Source organism: Littorina saxatilis, linkage group LG3 (assembly GCF_037325665.1).
Source record: "Littorina saxatilis isolate snail1 linkage group LG3, US_GU_Lsax_2.0, whole genome shotgun sequence".
Taxonomy (NCBI): Eukaryota; Metazoa; Mollusca; class Gastropoda; order Littorinimorpha; family Littorinidae; genus Littorina; species Littorina saxatilis.
Window position 1 is genome coordinate 50972879 of NC_090247.1, and position 22735 is coordinate 50995613.

General features: G+C 44.2%; 1 protein-coding gene across 1 annotated transcript; it reads right to left on the reverse strand.

The window, feature by feature from the left end:
- Positions 1–45: 45 nt before the first annotated feature.
- LOC138962595 (protein GDAP2 homolog) lies at positions 46–22605 on the reverse strand. Its single transcript, XM_070334469.1, has 12 exons — positions 22134–22605; positions 20984–21126; positions 19251–19404; positions 18620–18708; positions 17683–17759; positions 17205–17367; positions 16739–16922; positions 15399–15552; positions 13897–14036; positions 12584–12638; positions 5188–5331; positions 46–4879 (listed from the first exon to the last, which is right to left on the reverse strand). Exons 1-12 carry the CDS (start codon positions 22310–22312, stop codon positions 4826–4828), a joined length of 1536 nt encoding a protein of 511 aa, XP_070190570.1. The 5' UTR covers positions 22313–22605; the 3' UTR covers positions 46–4825.
- Positions 22606–22735: the final 130 nt, after the last annotated feature.

Below are 22735 nucleotides of genomic sequence, written 5' to 3' on the forward strand. Positions count from 1 at the left end.
CAAGCACAGTACTAGTCACTTTCTGCCAAGCCAAAGGTCACAGAGTTCTGTATGTGTTGTAGTGTTTAATTTTGTTTTATTTCACCATCATGGTTTGTTCATGAGACAAACATTGTACAATGATTACCATTACACATAATGCACTGCAATGTTTCCATTCTCAGTCATATGATACAATGAACTACCCTGTTATAAACTAATATAACCACGTGAAGAGAGAACTGTAGCTGTTAACAGACCAGTACACCAGTGCAAAAGCAGTTTACATCCATATGTACAGTAGTACCTGCCATATCCGGTCACCCATTAGTCATTGCAAAGGTGACCGCAAATATCAGGTGGCCGTTCATTACAGGCCCCCTCCTCCTCCAAAAAAACCCAAAAAAACACGATCAAGTTTTCATGAAGAAAAGAAAGCGATCATCCACGAGCCGCCGATTCATTGTCTCTGTTAGTTTTGCTTTCGTTTATACATCTTAATTATTTGCGTGTTTAACTCGATCGTCCTGGCTAAGCTATTGTTTCGTATGTTTCTATGTGTGTTGTTTGGATTATTATATATGTATTTGAGTGTCAGATAAACAAGTGTTTCAAACTCACATCAGCTGTGATCGATCCGGAAGTGACTGCAGTAAATGTACATGTATGCGCATGTCTGTATTTACAGTTTGCGCATGCGTAAGTATTCATGTCGTCTGCTCGTGCTGTGCCGTCTGTGCACACAACACACACACACACACACCACAGGCGCTCGCCCGCGAAAGTGACAAGTGGCCGTTAAGTGGCCGCTCCTGTCGAGTAAGAGGGGCACCTTAGGGCAAAAATCAGTGACCGTTGACCGCGTCAGACAGGTTAACGGCCATTAAGAGTCAATTATAGAAGGAAAACTCATTAGTCATGGGAAAGCTGGCCGCTCCGGGTAGGTTCACGCCCACGAAAGGGCCGGAAATGGAAGGGACTACTGTACTCCAAAATGCAATAAATTATATGTGCAAAAATGGATTTTCTACAGATGCAGATTTGGCTGTGTTTGTGAGTAATGTTACTGTAGTGTAAGAAAGCTTTATTATCACATTTGTAAATGGTGACCCCAAAGACCCCCCCCCCCCCCCCCAATTACAGTAAAGGTAGATCCACACACAGAACAACAACCAAAGGAAAGGGTATTCGGAAAGAGCTTGTCAAAATCTTGAACTTAAAGGAAAGCATAAAATACCTTGAGATGTCAAGGTTAAATCTGATAGTAATTGCTGTTATTCATTATCAGTGTTTAATGCTGTACAGCTCTTTTGCAGAATGATTGTACCGGTTGGCATGAAACCAAGTGCACACCTTGTTTTAATTTTGTTATTAACATGGACAACAAATATGATGGAAAAAAACAAAGAGGATGAAAGTCGCTTGTTCATTTCAATGCTTGTTATTCTCTCAGGTGCCAGGAGATTGGTTTCTTTTTTCTTTATTTGGTGTTTAACGTCGTTTTCAACCACGAAGGTTATATCGCGACGGGAAAAGGGGGGAGATGGGATAGAGCCACTTGTCAATTGTTTCTTGTTCACAAAAGCACTAATCAAAAATTTGCTCCAGGGACTTGCAACGTAGTACAATGTATTACCTTACTGGGAGAATGCAAGTTTCCAGTACAAAGGACTTAACATTTCTTACATACTGCTTGACTAAAATCTTTACAAACATTGACTATATTCTATACAAGAAACACTTAACAAGGGTAAAAAGAGAAACAGAATCCGTTAGTCGCCTCTTACGACATGCTGGGGAGCATCTGGTAAATTCTTCCCCCTAACCCGCGGGGGGTGGGAGATGGGATAGAGCCACTTGTTAATTGTTTCTTGTTCACAAAAGCACTAATAAAAAAATTGCTCCAGGAGCTTGCAACGTAGTACAATATATTACCTTACTGGGAGAATGCAAGTTTCCAGTACAAAGGACTTAACATTTCTTACATACTGCTTGACTAAAATCTTTACAAACATTGACTATATTCTATACAAGAAACACTTAACAAGGGTAAAAGGAGAAACAGAATCCGTTAGTCGCCTCTTACGACATGCTGGGGAGCATCAGGTAAATTCTTCCCCCTAACCCGCGGGGGGTCATGATAGGCATATATAGTTACATAAATCAGGGGATAAAAAATAACACTGGTTTGAGCATTTCATTCAATCATGCACAGAAATGACATTGTGAATGTGATCCTCCTCCAAATTAAATACTTTCATAATAGCACACTTTTTTTATGATGACTTGCAGTGAATAATCTTTGACTGACAAGACAGAGCACACAAGTTCAAGAATGTCTAGTTACATTTTTTAACACAAAAAGAAAAAGTTGATCCACTGTACTATCATTTCACAACCACTGAACTGTGTCCAAAAACCACAAGAAGAATAAAAATATTGACATGATATGAAATCATCTAGAAGAGATTTTGTGTGTGTTCCAAATTACTGCTTGATTAACACACCCAAATCTGAACCCCGTCCTATCATCTTTATTGTTTGCCAAAATAACCCTCACAAATCATATACCAATTTTAACAAAGTGGGTGTATACAACCAACAAGTACTCTGGCTGCATTTAAAGGCCCTCACAGTACAAAAAGCCATGCCATCTGAAGATCTCTGTGCTTTGATTCAGCGTATGAAGCTATAAACTGTATCACTTGTCTATTGATCATTTCAGTCTCAAACACAACAGCGAATAAATCGGTTTAATGTTTCATACCTATACACATCAACAACCTAACACAATTCATGTACATGTATTATGACTAGGAGATCCACAACAACAAAGCATTTTCGGTGGGTGTAAATTTATTCTTTTTGAGGTACTGAAAACTCAGCAGCAGTAGCTGAATACATTGATTAACTCTCTAAGTCTAACAGTATTGCCCACAGCAATAGCAGAGTTAATTCACCCCTTCCCTGGCCTAAATCCATTGTACAAACACAGACCTATTTGATTCTCAGCATGAAGACAACATATTACACCAAAGATGAATCAATCCGATTCTCAATATGAAGAAAAAATCAGAGCAAAGATGACTTGGATTCGTTGGTGAGACAAAACCATAATCAAACAGCAAATTGTAAATATGAATTCAAATTCAATACATGTACCTAGAGAGTTAAAAAAATGTAACACCCAACACAAACTTATTATGTATTCAATCATTATTTTACAAACATGTATCTCACTGAAACACACATTTTCATGAAATGTTAAGAACACACAAGTTCATTCAATTCAAAGACTACCAGTACTCATTAACCTTGAATGTGGCAAGTATATATATGAGTAGAAGATATGACCAGAAAGTAGTTGGGATACTGTAACACATGAGGCCAAGCTACGGTAGTTTTTCTTCATAAAATCGGATGAATGAACTGCTCAAGTTTAACAATGTCCATGCTGTTTCAAGAAACAACAGAAATGATTGCAGTGTGATTTGATTACCTGTGTGTGTGAAAAATATAAAAGGAAATGACTGCAGTGTGATTTGATTACCTGTGAGTGTGAAAAATATAAATCGTGTCTGAAAACCTCATCTTCTGATTATCTCAGTTCATTATTCATATTCTCCTGTATCACTAGACTCTTATACAATCCATTGCACATTGTCAATAAGAAAAGAAAAACTGTCTGAAAACGCATGTTCATGGGGGTATTACAACTTTTCACAACGCCTTTAGGGGTGCATGAGTTTCATGCAATAGCAATAACATGATTTGTGCGAAACAGTGAACATTGAACATGATGAGCAACAAAACCATTCCCTTGTTTTTTTGCGCATTGCTCTGCTTTCTTTTCCCCTTGTCTGCGTTTTCTTTCTCCCAAGCAAGTTGTGACCGAGTATCTCAAGAACAAACCTTCATAGGTACACTAAACAGAGTTGAAATATTGTAACATTTCCGCAATGTAAACATCTGCTACCCCTTCACAGGTACAGTTTATATTAATTCTCAGCAATTTCACCAGTTATTGTGTCCGCAAGATGATTAACCAAATGCAAACATACCAGAAAGAAAGAAAAACACCTGAAAATACAAATATACAAAGCACATTGAACACAATCAGAAGAGATCACCAATAAAACTATCAAAACTGATCTGCAACAGTGTATTAGCGAGACATTTATGCAAAATCATTCAAGTGCAGTACATACAGGCATCTACTGTACTAGCTACAGTAATACTGTAACATGATGGCAACACTTTTACATGTCATCAATTGCTTTCTAAACTCTTTCTGTACATACACATAATTACAAATGATACTTATCACCATGGGGGCTTTCAAACATGCCACCCTGTACCTCAAATGTAAAGCAATTAATTAATCAAGAAAACTGAAGCACCAAGTTTCAAAATCACATTACACAAGTATTTATGATCATTTGAGATATCTACACTACACATGAAGAAAACAGAAATTGTAAGCCTAAAAGAAGAGCAGTTTTAATGATCAAGGAAAAGAATAAAGGATCAGAAGGAGGCAAACACACAGAGAGAGAAAAAAGAAAGAAAAAAACACTGAAATATTTAGAGCAGACACATTAGAAGTCTTGCAGCTCAACACAAACATAAAAAGCAAAGACAACCAACCAAAACCCTAATGCACTAAATTCACGGTCAAACACGACAACGTACTGACTGATGGTCGTTTGCTGCAACAAAACCTTTTCACCAAATCACAACTGAAAGGGGGAATTACGCCCGGGAAAACAAAAGTCAATGCAACACTGTTTTTATCAGTCCAAGTTGCTTGGCCTTGAAGGAAAGTCATGTCTCGAGACCCCGTGACTCACAAACCCTCTGGACTGTCAGGTTCTGGTACAAAGTATCGTGGTCCGTTCACCTGGAGACAGAATGTTCACAACTTGAAAGGCCTTGGGGGAAAAAAACCAGACATACTGTAGAGCATCCTATTCATAACCAATGGAATGAAAGAAGCAGAAAATAAATAGAAACAAAGAATCTAAAAATCGCAGTTGTCTACACACACACACACACAGGCTCTCAGAATACTCCCCGAAAGGTATTTCAAAACTTCAACACTTAATTGTTTTCTCTCTAACAGGTGCATTCATGCACAAACATGCACAAACACATATATATTCTTCCTCATGCTTTTATGAGAAACGAGCAAGAAAAACCTCTGCCCACCTGAATGTCATATTCATGTATAAACTGTGGGACGTCTAACTGGTCTGGGTTGATCTTGGTGTAGAGATACTGAACACCACTCAAGCTGTGCACTTTGAACTTAATGTCTGAGGCAGTAAATGTCGTGAAGAACCATGTTGCTAGCTGCAAAACAAAACCAGTTTTACATTTTAAAACAAATACTAAGGACTTGTTAACTCACAGGGGCGGGGATGTAGCTCAGTCGGTAGCGCGCTGGATTTGTATCCAGTTGGCCGCTGTCAGCGTGAGTTCGTCCCCACGTTCGGCGAGAGATTTATTTCTCAGAGTTAACTTTGTGTGCAGATTCTCCTCGGTGTCCAAACGCAAGCACATTAAGACCTAGTGCACACGAAAAAGATCCTGTAATCCATGTCAGAGTTCGGTGGGTTATAGAAACACGAAAATACCCAGCATGCTTCCTCCGAAAACGGCGTATGGCTGCCTAAATGGCGGGGTAAAAAACAGTCATACATGTAAAATTCCACTCGTGCAAAAAACATGTGTACGTGGGAGTTTCAGCCCACGAACGCAGAAGAAGAAGAAGAAGTTAACTCACAGAGGTCTGTTCAATACAGACCTCCAAACCTCAGAGAAAATGGAAAATTTCCTAAATAAATTATCATTTAATTAATATACTTACCCGAATCACATTAGCATTGAGTCACCTGAGATGCTTATCACTGAAAAACGCTTACCCGGCTAAAGAATTTAAAGGGAAGCAACCCCATCACCAAAACGAAAGTGAAAGTAGCTTTGGTAATGGGCCAGTACACCGGGAGTTACCTCCCATACGGGTGTATGCCACGTCACTTCCTCTAGGAACACGTGCCTATTATCATACGGCTTTAAAAAATCTTAAAACCATAAGCGGGGCAGGTGGGAGGGAATACAGTATGTGATTCGGGTAAGTATATTAATTAAATGATAATTTATTTAGGAAATTTTCCATTTAATATCATATTCTTACTCCGAATCACATTAGCAGATAACATCAACAAGGCGGTGGGCTAGAAATGAATCAAAACTCACCATCAAGTTCTGGACAGGAACTGGCCTGCTGCTATGAGCGCTGGAAGGCCTCTGGAGCCATCCTGTCGAAGAGCTGTGACGTCCCGAAGATAAAAGTTTATGAAAACATCTTCGGAACGCCAATACGCAGTTGTCAGCACCTCCTCTAGACGTCTGGAGCGCAGAACTGCCAGAGAGGATGCCCACGCCCTCGTCTCATGGGCTCGGGCCGAGTCAAGTGGCAAGGAGGGCATAACCCCCCCCCCTCTTTGTGCGCCTCCACTCATAAGCCTGCTTGATGAGCGAGGACACCCACCGGGCCAACGTTACCTTCGACAAATCTTTCTCGCGCCTAGTAAGGAGAGAGATAAACAACAACTTCTGAGAACTAGACCGAATCGGCTGAGTCCGGGCTAAGTACAGACGAAGTGCCCTCACAGGGCAATTGACCGAATCGGGGTCACCCGGGGCCAACGCGCTGGTCAGAGCCTTAACTCTAACCAGCGGAGAGGCCTGCCCCGGAGACTGATTCTTGGCCAGGAAATCAGGCCGGAAACGCAAAGATGCGGAACCGTCCGGCTCAAAGGAGATATCTCCAGGCTGACCCGACAGGGCGTGGACCTCGCTACCCCGTCGGGCCGTAGCCAACAAAAGGAGAAACAGCGCTTTGCGAGTGACATTGAACAGACTGGCCTCGCTTAAAGGCTCAAAATCCGCAGAACGAAGGAATTCCAGGATTAAAAACAAGTCCCACTTGGGAGCGGGCAAACGAGCTTTAGCTTCCTTAAGAGCAGCCCCTTTAATGACTGCAGCTATAACGCCCCCGACTCGAACAGAACGACCAATCTGCTGAAGAGTCGCCGAGATAGCGGAGCGCCGGACCCTCAACGAGGAGACTGAGGCGCCCTGTGAAGACATGAAAGAGAGGTGGTTAGCGACCTGAATAGAGCGCGGAGCCACCGAACTCACCCCTCTAGCTGAACACCAGGCAGTCCATGCCTTCCAGTGGGAAGCATAAACTGAAGAGGTGGACGCTCTATGCGAGCGAGCCACCAAGTCCAGAGTCAAAGACGACGCCCCAGAGCGCTTCAGCGAGTCCCGAACAACTTCCACACGTGAAGCTTCAGAAGACTGGGCTCCTCGTGTGGAATGCCTGTTCGGGGCTGCACTAGTTCCCCTCGCACGAGTGCGAGAGGAATGGGGGGCCCTTGGGCAAGCCAAAGAAGATCTGGAAACCAGACCTGCGACGGCCACAGAGGAGCGACCAGAAGAAGAAGGGCCGGCTCCTCCATCTCCGCTTTCCGGATTACTCGGCTGAGTAACGGAAAGGGAGGAGTCTGAAGATCTGTATGTGCCCCCCAACCCTCCCTGGACGCATCTGTAAAGAGGTCCAGGTCGGGGAGGGGCACGACGATCGGAACACCTCTGCAGACCCACTCCGTGTGCAACCACGGAAGGGTCGCAGACTGGAACCATCCCTGCAAAGGGATGAGGGCGTCCCAGTCCACCAGAGGAGAGTCCACAAACGGCTTCAGCGCGAACTGAAGCGGACATTTGTGGACCCGGCCCAGTGAAACCAGAAGAGCCATAGACTCCATCTGCCCCAAGATGGAGGCGAGCGAGCGGATGGAAGCCATCAGGAGAGGTAAAGTGGAGCGAATCTGAGCTTGGAGCTTGTCCACCCTTCTCTGAGAAGGCTGGACAGTCCAAGCGACCGTGTCGAAAGACATCCCCAGATAAGTGAATGTCTGTGACGGGGTCAGCTCCGACTTTACCCGGTTGATCGAGAACCCCAACCAGTTGGATTCTCGAAGAACCGTCAGGGTATCCTGCGAACAGCCGCTCTGGGACTGGTTCATGATGAGCCAGTCGTCCAGATAAGCCCGCAGACGGATACCCTGGGACCTCACCAGTGCACAGACCTGTCTCACCACCATGGTGAAAATCCACGGTGCGAGAGACAGCCCGAAAGGGAGTGCGCGAAACTGGTAGATCTGATCTCCCCACCGGAAACGAAGCCATTTCCGGTCGGTCGGATGCATAAGAAAGTGAAAGTATGCGTCCGTGAGATCGATCGAGGTCACCCAGTCTCCTGGGCGGAGAGAGTCTCGGACAGAGGCTGGCGTCTCCATCTTGAATTTTATCTCCCTCAAGAAAGTATTGAGGAGAGATAAATCCAACACGGGACGCCATCCTCCTGATGCTTTGGGAACAGCGACCAGACGCCCGTAAAATCCCAGGGAGCTGTGGACCCGAACTCTCTCCACCGCGCCCTTCTGCTCCAGGGAGGCAATTTCCGACTGCAAGACGGAACGTGCTTCCTGCGAGAAGGGGGGCTTGAACCGCGGAGGCACTCGGGTAAGAGGCGCCTTTTCCTCCCGCCAGAGTAGACGGAAGCCCGAACTCACCACTCCCACAATCCATTGGCTGTCTACTACCGACATCCAACGAGAAAGTGCCCGGGAGGGGCCTCCCGCCATCACCAAGGTGGAGGGCGGGAGGGAGGTGAGATCGGGAGCGCTTCATTGGGGGTGTGGCTTACTTCCAGAGCCGCCACGCCCCCTCCCCGATGCCGTCCTCTTCTTCCCACCACGAGCGGCCGGCGAAGCCTGCCGCTTCTGAGCTGGCTTGGGGTTAGACGATGTCTGAGCCTGCTTCTGTTTAGAAGGCTGAGACTGTTTCACCCCCTTCAGAGTGTAGTCAAGGAACTGACTGTCCTTGTTTGACTGAATCTCCTTCTGTCTGGCATCCAGTGCCAGCGGACAGAAGAGAGACTCCTCTGAGACCGGGGAGACTCTCAAGGTCTCCCTAGTAGCCAGCTCCGTGAATTGGGACTGCGAGAGGAAGAGATCCCTCCTGCAGAGTACCGCTTGGGTGTACTGCAGGGAGGAAAGACGCAATTGTTCCTCATTGACCTTGGCCAATGCGGTCAAAAGCGCAGAGACATCGTCCGCATTCTGTTCTTCACTGAGAGTGAAAGGAACTAGCGAATCGGTCAATGCCCGAGACAGAGCCCGAACGAGAGTCTCCGCAATGGAGGACAGTTCGATCTGCCGACGTCCAACCTCCTCAGCAGAGAGGAGGGAAGCCTCGGAAACCGGCAAAACCGAATCACGCTTGATCGGTTTAGCCAGAAGAGGCAGCAATTCCCGGGAAACCGGAAGGGTAGCCCTAGGGAGTGCAAAAGACGCCAGCCAATTCTGGCTCTGATTGGGCATGCCAAGCTTCCTATTGGCCGTAGGCACGAAGGAAGAGGATTGGGCAGCTGAAGCCACCCACTGCTGAGCTGATTCCGGAACTGGACCAAAAGGAAGCAGTAACGGAACAGGCACTGGCCGAATACCACTCCCCGCATGTGCTGGACGAACCAGTGAATGCGAAAGTTGGTAAGCCACTGACGGAGACTCGGCGAACCGGAAGGAAGAAACATCCTCCTGTGCCGGCCGGAAGTCCGCCATGGCAGAAGGAACGAATGATGCGGAAGAGTCCGCAGCCACCACCCCTTCAGGAAAATAACGAGACGTTACTTCCGCCGCGACGTCAAGAACAGACTTGAGCTTCGACGGAAACACGCCCCGCGACTCCTCGCTGACCACTGATGGAGCATCAGAATAGTCACACGTGGAACCATGACCGAAGTCACCAGTTCCGGAAGCAGAAGCATGCCCTGGCAAACCGGAAACCGGAAAAGCCTGAGCACTAACGTCATCCTGCCGCCCAAAACCCTGTGAAGGTAAAGGGTAAGCAGGACGACCATCCGCAAAAACCGGAGCTGGATGAGCTGACGTCACTCCCCCGACTGAGTGGAGTGATGCCTGCTCAAGCCTAGGCGCTTGAAAGCCGGAAGGCGCACGCTGTAATCCACTATCTGGTATCCGGAAGGAACCACCAGAAGAGGAAGAAGCGTTTCCGGCCGAAACCGGAAGTGTAGTCAACGGAACCGCAAAATGCGGAAGTGAAGACTGCACTGGTTGACTTCGCGATCCGGAAGGACCGGAAGTCAGTGAATACTCCATCCTGCCGCGACCGCCGTAGCGTGCCGGAGCGGACGGATCATCACTTCCGGCAAGTGCCGGAAATGCGGCAGTCGAAACCGACTGCCGCCGCTGTTCGAACAAGTCCGGGGCCTCGTAGGTTATCGCCGGAAATGAAAGATCAGCAAGGTATCGGTCGTGACCCGATGCGAAAGAGCTGTCCCCCGAAGGAGAACGTCCAGGCGCCTCACGAGGGCTATCGGACCAGCTCTGCTTACCAACCGACGCTGAAGAGGGAGGACGCTGCTCCAAGCCGGAAGTGGAGGACAAAGACACGGAAGCCAATGCCCGGACGTCACTGCCAGATGCCGGAAACGCCGAACTGCTGGCGACGGAACGCTGAAATTCTGCCTGCACCAAGCTGCGGATTTCTGGAACCAGTGACTTTAACAGAGAGGAAACCAACGCACCTTGTCCAGGTGCTAACAAAGAAGACGAAGTCTCCGATGTAGAGACAGGTGCAGAAGTAACAGTAGCGCTAGGCGCCGCAAAAGAAGCAGAAGTAGTAACAGCGCTAGGCGCCGAAATTGGTACAGCCAACAAAGTGTTACGCTCTTGGTCTGTAACAAGTAACGTTGCTTTGGAAGAGGAAGACTTAGCCTTAATTTTCCCCTTGGGGTCCGACTTGCCACGGCGCTTGTCTGAATCAGACATGTTGACAACAACACGTGGCAACGCGAAAAAATTTACTGAAACATAAGTCTAAACGACTGGAAAATTCAGTAAACACACGCACTAATGCGTTAACAAAATACTATAGCTAAACTTGCCCCACAAGCAGAGGCACGGAGAGCTACAAACAAAGTCACACGAGCTAGAAAACTAACTCACACAACAAAATGGCGACACGCAAGACACTGACACAAACGTCAACAACACGTGGCAAAGTAAAAAGATTTACTGAAACGTAAGTCAAAACGACTGAAAACACAGTAAACACACACGCTTACGCGTCAACAAAATACTAAAGCTACACTTGCCCAAACAGAAAGAGGGCACGCAGAGCTACTAGCAAAGTCACACGAGTTAGCTAACTAACTCACACAACAAAATGGCGAAACACGCAAGTCACTGACACACAAGTCCGTAAAAAACGGACAACGTACAGTAACGAAACAGCGCAAACAACCAACAACAAACGGGAACGAGCTCACCAAACTGTAGGCAAGGCGAGCAGACAAGCTGGGTAACGTGGCCGGCGGGTGTCACTCAAACACACAAGGTCAGCCACAGAGCGTCAAAAAGTGAACCGTCCTCTCCGAGGTGAAAAAGACGTATGATAATAGGCACGTGTTCCTAGAGGAAGTGACGTGGCATACACCCGTATGGGAGGTAACTCCCGGTGTACTGGCCCATTACCAAAGCTACTTTCACTTTCGTTTTGGTGATGGGGTTGCTTCCCTTTAAATTCTTTAGCCGGGTAAGCGTTTTTCAGTGATAAGCATCTCAGGTGACTCAATGCTAATGTGATTCGGAGTAAGAATATGATATTAAATCTGGTCTTAAAAGGGAGGGAGTCTTAAAATGGGGGTCAATTTACTGAGGTTATGAACCAAACAAATCTGAAAAAAACAGGGTCTTAAAAAGGAGGGAGTCTTAAAATGGGGGTCAATTTACTGAGGTTATGAACCAAACAAATCTGAAAAAAACAGGGTCTTAAAAGGGACAGTGTTTTAAATTGGGGGGTCTTAAAAAGGAGGTTTCGTTTTGTTTTGTTTATTTGTTCGTTCATGGGCTGAAACTCCCACGACTTTTACGTGTATGACCGTTTTTACCCCGCCATTTAGGCAGCCATACGCCGCTTTCGGAGGAAGCATGCTGGGTATTTTCGTGTTTCTATAACCCACCGAACTCTGACATGGATTACAGGATCTTTTTCGTGCGCACTTGGTCTTGTGCTTGTGTGTACACACGGGGGTGTGTTCGGACACCGAGGAGAGTCTGCACACAAAGTTGACTCTGAGAAATAAATCTCTCGCCGAACGTGGGGACAAACTCACGCTGACAGCGGCCAAGTGGATACAAATCCAGCGCGCTACCGACTGAGCTACATCCCCACCCCTAAAAGGAGGTTTCATTGTACATATATATTTCACAGGAAAGCAAAGACTAAGTAACATTGCTTTTTCCTTGTCAACCAGTGAAACCTAACTGATTTTACATGACTGACAATAGACATGATCAGAATTTTAGATGAATCTTTTATCCAAAGCTTTGGTGAACAGGAAAAGGAATGCTAAATTCTCTTTAAGTTTAACGAGACACACACAAATGTAACATGCAACCTGTGGTTTTACAAAGGTTTTTGTCGTAGGAAGAACAATTTGACCCACCTTAGACCACCATGTTGGATGAACGATGTAGAAACTCTTCAAATTCTTCTTGTACCTAAAAATAAGCAAAAAATATCATGCAAACAGTAGGCGTCTTACTGCAATGCACATAAACGACAGTTTTCTGATTACACTGAAATTGCTTTTGTTACCAAACGTACTGATGAAAGTGCTTGCAGCATGCCCTATAGCACATTGTTCTTTGCTATGTCAAATGTAACTTACAGGTCAATGCTCAGTCTAATACCGTATTTTCCGGGTCATAAGGCGCGACTTTTTTCCTCGAGTTTGACCCCTGCGTCTTGTATAACGAAGCGCCTAATCCGTGTATGAAATACGAAAAAAATCAAAGAGACCGCCTGAGTACCAGTCAAACAACTTGTGATAATGCATGTTTCAGCTACTAGGTACTACCCTGGCCAAGTTTCCTCTCAAGACATCAAAGAGACCGCCCCATAGGTTAAACTCGGTCACTGACCCCGGTGCAGGAAGTGTTTCCTCTCTCAGATATGACAGGGGAACCACCTCTCATAGCAAAAACTGGGTCATTGACCCCTGGGAAGAAGGTCAGTGTCTATAAACAAGACAACCCAGCTATCACAATGGACCTGCCTTTGATCTCGCCGCACACACAGAGCACACATATTTCCACTCTGTATTCTTCCTTTGATGTGCGGCTTATTTTCATTCTTCGACCGTTTGTTACCGGTATACTTTTTCAATTTTGGTGCGCCCTATCGGCCCCCTGCGCCCAATGGGTGACTGGATTACAATTTTTTTTTAAAAGAAGGGGGTGCGCCTTATGCGCTGCTGTAGCGCCTTGTAACCCGGTAAATACGGTAACTGTAGGAATCTTTGCTGTGGGATACAAAAACTTGACATAAAAACACACAATGTTATTCTATTGAAGATGCAGCCTAATGAAACTGATGTCTGAATGCCCCCGTGTGCGCACGAAAAAGATACCAAGCTCACAGCGAAAGTCTCAGGGCTTGGAAAGAGAAAAACATGCATGCATCATCTCTCGTCTCTCATTATTATGATCGTATCTCGATACTTTGACCAGACAAGCCTAATGCTGGCATGTCAAAGAAGACAGCCACAGGGAGCTTGTCGAGTCACAGTATCACACCATATTCTCCGTGTATTACCAATACATGTCCCAATATAGGCCAACTGGGCTAAGAGGACGTTAAACTCAAAGTGTCAGTCACTCCAAGGCTGAGGTGGACTGGTTACAATCACAAACAAACTTCAGTTTCAACCAATCCGACCCCAACGAGAAACGAGAAGAAAAACAAGAAGAGTCCTACCTATGGTCCAACATGTGGTAGGCCTGTTTCAAGTAGGCCATAGGCGGTTGATTGGAGCCGTTGGTGAGTGTGTGAAAGTAGACTACCACGTATGGACTGTCCACCACAGTGTCCATCACTTTCACCATGTACAGCAACGCCTGGGAAAAAAAAGAGTAAATTTTAAGGGACTTATTGTCCGTCAGGTCTTAATTGCCTATATTGGACATGAATTGGTTTATACGATTCGAGTTTTACGCCCTCACGGCTTTTTGATGTTTGCGTGTTTAGGTGGTATCAGCCATCTGCACTTATGGTAGAATGACCAAGATCTTTAACGTGCCATTGTGGTGACACGGGGGTGGGAGATGGATACCGTCTCTGGGTCTGCACATAAAGTTGACCCGTGTCCGTCCCGGCCCGGATTCGAACCAGCGACCTCTCGATCACAAGTCCAGTGCTCTACCACCTGAGCTACCCGGGCCCCCAACGCCTGGGAAAAAGTGGTCAGCAATTAAATACAGTGGAACCACCTTTGAAAACCTCCCAAATATCTGGATAAAAATCAGGTCTTAAATAGGAGGGAGTCTTAAAATGGGGGTACATTTACACAGGTTAAGAACAGCTACTCTGAGAATACAGGGTCATGAAAGGGAGGGAGTTCTAAGTTGGGGGTCTGAAAAAGGGGGGTTGCACTGTATTACCATACTCCTCATATTGGTTATTGAAATGTTTCTTTTTTTATAACTTTTTAATTTGTAAACTAAAATTAGGAGTTTTCTCATTTTTTTATGTTTGTTTGATATTTTATTCCTTTCGACTCGGACCATCTCCTTAGCAGAGATTGTATCCAGAGCACTCTAAGCTAAAATTGTCTGTAATTATTTGTCTGTGAGTCCACTCTAAAGAACATTAGGTCGATGTACTTGTGAATGTCTTGTTTTGTCAAAAATTAAACGATCTAAAAGCTAACCTTCCTTGTTTTCTGAATCTGGATTTTGGAATGTTAGCAGTCCATCTGTTTTTTAATCTTTTTCTCATTATAATAGTCCTTATGACTATGACTAAGACACATCTGCCTGAAACTAAAGCCAAAGAAACCAAAGATGCGACATCAGGTTGCATGCCCAGAGAAGCTTTTCATGATTCTAAACTTCACAGTCCAACAGTTCTTTACTTGGGTGCTAAGGATACATTTTCCGCTCATATTCTAGCAGAAAACCGCGATATACATTTGCCTGCCAGAAAAATTGCATGATAGGGCCTTCTATCAAAAGAAATTTGGAAAGGGAGAGAGCGATGTTTGACTGTCGACAGAACAGTTTCAAATGTGCTCAAGCAGAAGCACAGACGCATTAGACACCAAGGCTCAGCCTTTAAATAATTCATGATTATTTCCACAGAGCATACTAGATTTATACCCTATTATTCTAAATAATGAACCCAGACAATAAGCATATTCAGTGAACCAAACCACAATATTTTGACAATGAAAAAAAAATGAAAAGAAAGAAATGACATACCCTTTGTGGATCAACGTCTCTGGCGTTAAAGTTTTTTCCCACAAACACAATAACAGGCTGGCCATGACGATCCACACCACTTCGGTACATGCACCGTAATGATGCGATGTCTGTTAAGTCCTCTGAACGAGCCTTCCTCAGTAATCCCTCGTACCTCAAAAATGCAGAATGATGATTAATGACTGACATAAATACTAATGACACATAGAGAATACTACATGGCTTGCTGTGTCGTACCAGATTTACACGAGTTTTTTTTTAAAATAGTAAACTGTGAGCGAAAGCGAGCTGTTCACTATTTGAAAAAGCAATGAGTGTACATCTGGTACGAAACAGCAAGCCATGTAGTATTTTGTTTATCCTACATACTGTACTTATGTGTATTTTACTGAAAATGTCCTGCAGTCGAGGCAGCTAAATTGAGACGCTTGTTTTGGAACCTTGATCTCTTCTAAAGCCTCGTGCAATCTATTACGTCAAAGCAAAGAAACGTCACTCTGAAAGTGTGTTAGTTCTAAACATTCATCGAGGGTAATTAGCGAGCGCAATTTTTTTTCTCTATAATGACGTTTGTCTCGGTGACTTTGGCATCATAAGCAGTGGAAACACAGGTCCCTGCCAGACTTGCTTGACATGACCTCATTTACATGATATACACACATGTGATTTGAACGATTATTATCTCACGAGTGTCTCTCTCACGTATGTAGGATAAAACATTATCTTTAACTTGAAATAAGCACAGAGCTTCAGTTGGTGTCAGAGATTCCATGGAAACCTTGAGACAATCTACCATGGAAAATCATCTGCAACATAGAGAGAAAATAAGCGCATTTGTAAGATTGAAAGATTGCGATTCATACCTTGGTGCACATGGTACTTTTGTGTAAAAGAGAGGTCGACTACATTTTGACAATCATGAGGGATGAAAGATCAAGTATGCACAAGCCATTTGAAAAGGAGTGAAATTTCAATTTAAAAAAAAACAAAAACATTTTCAAACAGGAAGAAAATAAAAGGTAAAGGTAGTCCCATAACCAATTTGGTTGTAGGGGAGTGAGATGTTAGAGATCTGAACTAATGTACTATCTGGCTAGCTTTATGAGGGCGGTACCCACTCCTCTCCTTTGCTGCTTTGTCCTTCCCTGGCCCTGAATAGGGTCAGGTACCCATTTCCAGATGGGTTGACTGGAGAGCGCTTGAAAAAATCGATTTTCTTGCGTTCGCCCCGGGTGGGGATCGAACCCATGAACTCCAGTGTGAGAGGCAAGCGCTCTAACCACAGTGCCACGCCGGCTCCCAGGAAGCAATAAAAAGAATAAAAACACAATAAAACTCACTTTCGCCGGGCCTCAGCACGTCTGAACTCGGCGGGTGATATCCCTTGCAGTACCTTGGTCTTGGTGGTGTCTGGATTCTCCTCCATGCTAGCGAAGGGGTGGTGGCCCACATCAATAGCCATTGAGGTCTCAAAAACTTTGTTCAGGTCAATTGTCTCTTCAAACTCATTCACACCCTCTTCCCCTGGAAAAGAAATGCAGTGAAACCCTCAGTTTTAAGATTCTGATTTGGTGAACATTTGAGGAAAGTAGGTCATAAAACAAAGGTGAATGCACAGCCGGAATGAACAGAAAGCTTGAAATATTAAGGTATAAATACAGGCTTACCAATAACATGTAACAATTCAATGCGCTAAAGTAACATAGTGTTCTCAATAATAAAAATTATGTTATAAATACATCCCAGAAAATAACCTCTCTTATTTTTTGTAGCTTCAGAGCATTGTTTTCCAGATAAATAATTTACTGTATGCAGCAAAAGCAGGTTTGTCCATGATTCTGATCTGTCGCTCTGCTATTACTGGCTCTCCATCCTCATTTCCGAGATCTTTCGGCAGCTTGCTCAGGGTCTCCTCCTCCTCCGTGATGCTGCGAGGGAAGTACAGGGGCAGCAACTCTTTGTAGATGTCCTGACATGGGGGGACAATGATATGAACGTTAGTGTCTTCTATGGTGAACACAGTGTCAAATCGTTCAAACAATAATGCATATATTATATGATGGAAATGGATATATATACGAGATGTACTGTAAACACAAACCACGGTGGAACTTTTCTAATTTCATGCTTGTAGGCAAGTGAGACTGTCAAACGTTTCAGTGACCAGAATGAAAGTTTTGATAGGACTATCAGTTTTCTTTTACAGGCAGACAGACCGATAGACACACTTTCACGATAGGATTAACATCAACAAACATAAAACATGATAATAAATATTCTTTACCACAGTGTCATCCGAGCAGACAAATAACAGAGTGTCTAGTGTGTCTGGATACTTCTCCAAGAAACGTCTAACTGTTCCTGAACCAAAAAAGAAGAGCAGTTACACAGAGTTCAATCAATTTAGATACACTTACAAAGAGGATCTCTATAAACAATCTGCTAGTTTAATACTGCATATCAAGTGACAGGCATACATTTCAGGACCGGCACGGTTGGCCTAGTGGTAAGGCGTCCGCCCCGTGATCGGGAGGTCGTGGGTTCGAACCCCGGCCGGGTCATACCTAAGACTTTTAAATTGGCAATCTAGTGGCTGCTCCGCCTGGCGTCTGGCATTATGGGGTTAGTGCTAGGACTGGTTGGTCCGGTGTCAGAATAATGTGACTGGGTGAGACATGAAGCCTGTGCTGCGACTTCTGTCTTGTGTGTGGCGCACGTTATATGTCAAAGCAGCACCGCCCTGATATGGCCCTTCGTGGTCGGCTGGGCGTTAAACAAACAAACAAACAAATACATTTCAGGATTGAACATGCAATAACTTAATAACTGTCAATGACACCCTCTTGTTTTCCAATTTTGAACAGGAAACTAGCAGCAACACTGGTATTATTCTTTTATTGATACCACCCCCCCCCCCCTGTCCTAACCTTATTCCCTAACTTCCACCTCCACCACACAAAATCAAAATAACTTCCAGCAGAAGACTGAGGTCTTTTACACACCACTGCAGTGACACATGAATACCATCTCTGAGTCTTCACATTATGTTGCCCCCTGTCCATCCCAGCTGAGGATCACGAGTCCAGTCCTTTACCAACTGAGCTACCAGTTCCCCAAATACAGCAAATTGAACAGCTGATTCGAAAAGAAGTTACACACACACACACACACACACACACACACACACACACACACACAAAACACCCCCCCGTTCAACTCACTAATGGCTATGTGGGCGCCTTGTTCTGGTGGATAGGATCTGCGCATGGTATGAACGCATGACAGGCCCAGAGATCGGATGGCATTCTCTCTGCAAAGTGCAAAAAGAACAAGTTGGCATAGCTGCAGTAATAACAGGTGCATCCAAAAAAAACTCATATATTTACAAAAACACATATATAACTATGTATACACACTGTCACACAAATCAGACAGAAGAACTATCTCAGGATCCGCAATTTTCTGAGAAATAAGAAACAGGATGTGAATGTCAGAACAACAATTTTCTTAAAAACAAACACATCGAGAGGCTATCTTTCCGAGTCCACTTTCACTGCCACTTCTGAGTGGTCTAGCTGCCATGAGAGGCCATTCAATTCTCTTTAAAGCTGCACACTTTTGTTTCCGCTTCAGTGCCCTCTACCAGGGCACTGCCCCTGGATCCTGGCCAGTTTTCAGGATTTGTTTCTCAGCTGTTCTCCGGCTTGTCACACACACACACACACACACAGATCTACATAGGCAATTGCAAGGTGGCAGAACTGTCTGGCAGTGGTACACCTTTCAGCGTACCTACCCTCGTCCCAGCAAACCTGTCGAAAATTCTGCCAGTCTTTTATTCAGTTCCCATACCTGCAGAGCTGAAGAGTATTCCTGTAACAGCTGTAGAGAGCGCTCTCAGCAGCTGTGATGTACTTGAGGTTGTAGCGAGGGCCCACGGTGTGGATGACGTAGCGGGCAGGAAGGTTGTACCCCTTGCTCAGCTTTGCCTCCCCTGTTTTGCACACTGGAACAGAAGGTACTGGATTATAGTAAGACATGGCCATGACTTTTTTTTCTTCTTCAAAAGTTCTGTGCATTACCCTTTCCTGGTTTTTGTGTGTGTCTTGATTTGGGAAGGTTGTCTGTCTCTCCTTTTTAGATCTGTGTATATCTATATCAGGCATGGGAATTGAAAATTGTAAAAAAGGCGGAAAATTTATAACTGAAGACGCGAAGCGTCAAGTCGACGGCGCGAAGCGTCAAGTCGACGGCGCGAAGCGCCTAGCCTTACTAGGGGGGTCCGGGGGCATGCCCCCCCGGAAAAATTTTTTCTCCAAAGAACCCAGATGGTGCAATCTGGTGTCATCTGAGCTCCAAGTTTGCCATTAAATTCTGTTTTTAGAATCAGAGTTTTTAGTACAAAAATGTACCAAATTTTGCTTACATGTATTATATATGGTTTAAATTTGTAAAAAAATTTATCTGTTGAGACAAACAGGAAAATGTAACTTGTAACACAATCTGTGCAATCTGGTTTACTTTCAAACATAATAGTTCAATAACTGAGGCGGGCGGTAGCAGTGCGTGAACAAAGTACGGAAAGTTTTCGCGGGCTTTTGCGCAAAGGCCAAAGTAACCGGTGCTTTTTTTGTGTGCCTCCCCCCTTTATTTTTTCGGCGGACACTTTTGCATTTTCGGCGGAACAAAAAAAAAATTCGGCGGAAATCCGCCATTCGGCGGACAATTCCCATGCCTGCTATATCTATATACGGCTTGTGTGTGTCTGTCTGTCTGTGTCACTTCGCGATGCACGGCCAAAATTCTCGATGGATCTGCTTTAAATTTGGTGGGCATATTCAGGTAGACCCCGGACACAATCTGGTCGATGAAAATTTTCAACACGTGCTCTCAGCGCACAACCGATTTTGGTTTTTCTGTACATCCATTCCCAGTAACTCTTCCTTATCTTCTCCTGTGTTTTGCGCGTTTATCTCCCTTCCTTCGTGTGGCGTCAATCGCGTACACCGGCGTACACCCGGCAAAGCGGGTATTCATCTAGTATATATATATATGTGTGTGTGTGTGTGTGTGTGTGTGTGTTTTTGTTGCTGTTTTGTGTGTGTGCGTTTTTTTTACTTTGATCTGCAACCCCTCTCTTATAGATTTCTTCTTCTTTGTTCATGGGTTAAAACTCCCACGATCTTTTAGGTGTATGATCATTTTTACCTTGCCATTCAGGCAGCCATACACTGCTTTTAGGGGAAACATGATGGATATTTTCGTGTTTCTATTACACAGAGAACTCTGACATGGATTACAAGAGTTCTGTGTGTGCATATGGTCTTGTGCTTGCATGTGCACACGAAAGGGGGATGAGGCACTTGTAGGTGACTGCACATAAGTTGATCTGGGAGATCAGAAAAATCTCCACCCTTGACCTACCAAACGCAGCTAGGATTCGAACCCGTGACCATTGGCATGGGAGGCCGGCGTCTTATCCACAAGGCCACTGAGCCTGTCTCACATCTGTTTCATTTCAGTTTTACTGTTCTCATGGAATGTCTACAAGTAGTACTACTAAAGGGATTCATGACAAAACACACCTCTGATGTCCTCCCTGACTTCTTTCACGAGACCTGGTCCTCCCTGAGAGAAGATTTCATCACTGATTGGATTTCTGTCGTTCAGATGTTCATTGGATGCATGAACAATGGCATGCACGTTCAACTGAGTAAGGTTGCGAGTGCTGCACATGAAATTATACATTATTTTAAGGTAACTAATATTTCATTATCGTTAATACTAATAATAATAATGATATGATCAAAGTTGAACCGGATGTTAACCATGGGGACTTTTTGCAAATCTACTTAGTTTCACAGTAAAAGACAAAGAACATACTTCATACTGGGCAAATAGGGTTTTTTGTAACATTTTGAATATACATTATTTTTCTTTAACAAAATTATCTCTTCACTTTTACCGACAAGACAATTTTGAGTTTTATAACAATACTAAACAGCATGATTTGCTCCCCTTGCATTTGGGCTGTCCAAATTGGGGCAGTATCAATTTTATTGCGGCACGATGATAAAAAAAATATCCTAATTGATCCTTTAATGCCCTCTAGGTGAACGACAAGAAGAAGAAGATTTAATGCCCTGACTCTGAAAGACAACTTAAGGAAACAGGGGAGGAAACCAAATATTATTATATTTCAAACTCAAATCTCTTTGAATGATGACAGATAACACCAACATGTATGTAAAAGAGACAATGACAAAAGGTGACGTTTTCATGTCAGTTACTCAGTATGTCCCAAATGACATCACCAGTACATTTTTCATTCTATCTAATCTGTTTTCGTTCTATTTTTTCTAATAACATGCGTTAACAATTGATTGCCAACTGGAATGGAAGAGCACAAAAAGTGTAACTTGATATGTAGTTTCTCTAGAGGGAAAAACATCTTCCACTTTCATGTCAGTGTGTCCCATGCAACATACATTTGCCAAACAGCTATGTGTAAGTAGATTATTTGTTAGTGGTATAGAAAATACTGATCAACAATCAAAGTCAGTTTTCACATTCATTTTCTACCTATTTCTTATTTGTTTATTCTTTTGGCAATGGTGAAATGTCAGCAATCGTGTGTCATTCGGGACAGTAGACATGACACCTGACCTTTTGTCACTGTCTCAAAAGCCATTCTTTATCAACAACTCACAGCCAGCATATGCGAGTCAGACTTACGTCAAAATAAGTTTTGAATTCAAATCATTTCGCCATGGGAACGGTGAGGCTAGCGCCTCCGTCAAAGGGTCTTTTTCTGTGGTATGTGGCAGATGTGTCAAGTTCCATCGGGTCAGCTTGTTGATGTCGACCAAATCATCACGATGGCCAAGAGGTTCTTGAGCAGTTTCATCCATCATTTGCTGTGTCAGCAGAAGTCCACTGAACGTGATGACTTACTGAAGTTACTACTAATTCTACTGCTGTCTGTAGTGTTAGTGTTACTGTCAGTGTCACTGTCAGCACAGTTGTAAACTTGCATGTGAATTGTTAACTACGAATATGAAAAAAACTGCCTGTGAATATTGGCTGAATAAGCCAAGCGACGGTTTTAACCCCCGAAAAGTGTCACGCTCGAAGAATGTCACTCCCTGCATTTGAAAGTAAGACGGACCCTGTGATCACAGACCAACGCTACCTCCGCCATTTTGGACAGTCATGTGACTATAAACTCAGGTGAGTCCAGAAATTAATTCTGTGTCAGAAAATATTAAATTGGCAGTTCGAGAATCTTTAAGTCTTTCGAATAATTTGTATTTCTGAGTCTATTTTGAATTTGGTGT

Coding starts and splice junctions, on each gene's coding strand:
- LOC138962595 (XM_070334469.1), bottom strand. CDS start 22,312: ATGATGGATGAAACTGCTCAAGAACCTCTTGGCCATCGTGATGATTTG. Junction 19,405..20,983: donor AGTCAGGGAGGACATCAGAG/GTGTGTTTTGTC, acceptor CTTCTGTTCCAG/TGTGCAAAACAGGGGAGGCA. Junction 17,368..17,682: donor TCTGCTCGGATGACACTGTG/GTAAAGAATATT, acceptor CCCCCATGTCAG/GACATCTACAAAGAGTTGCT.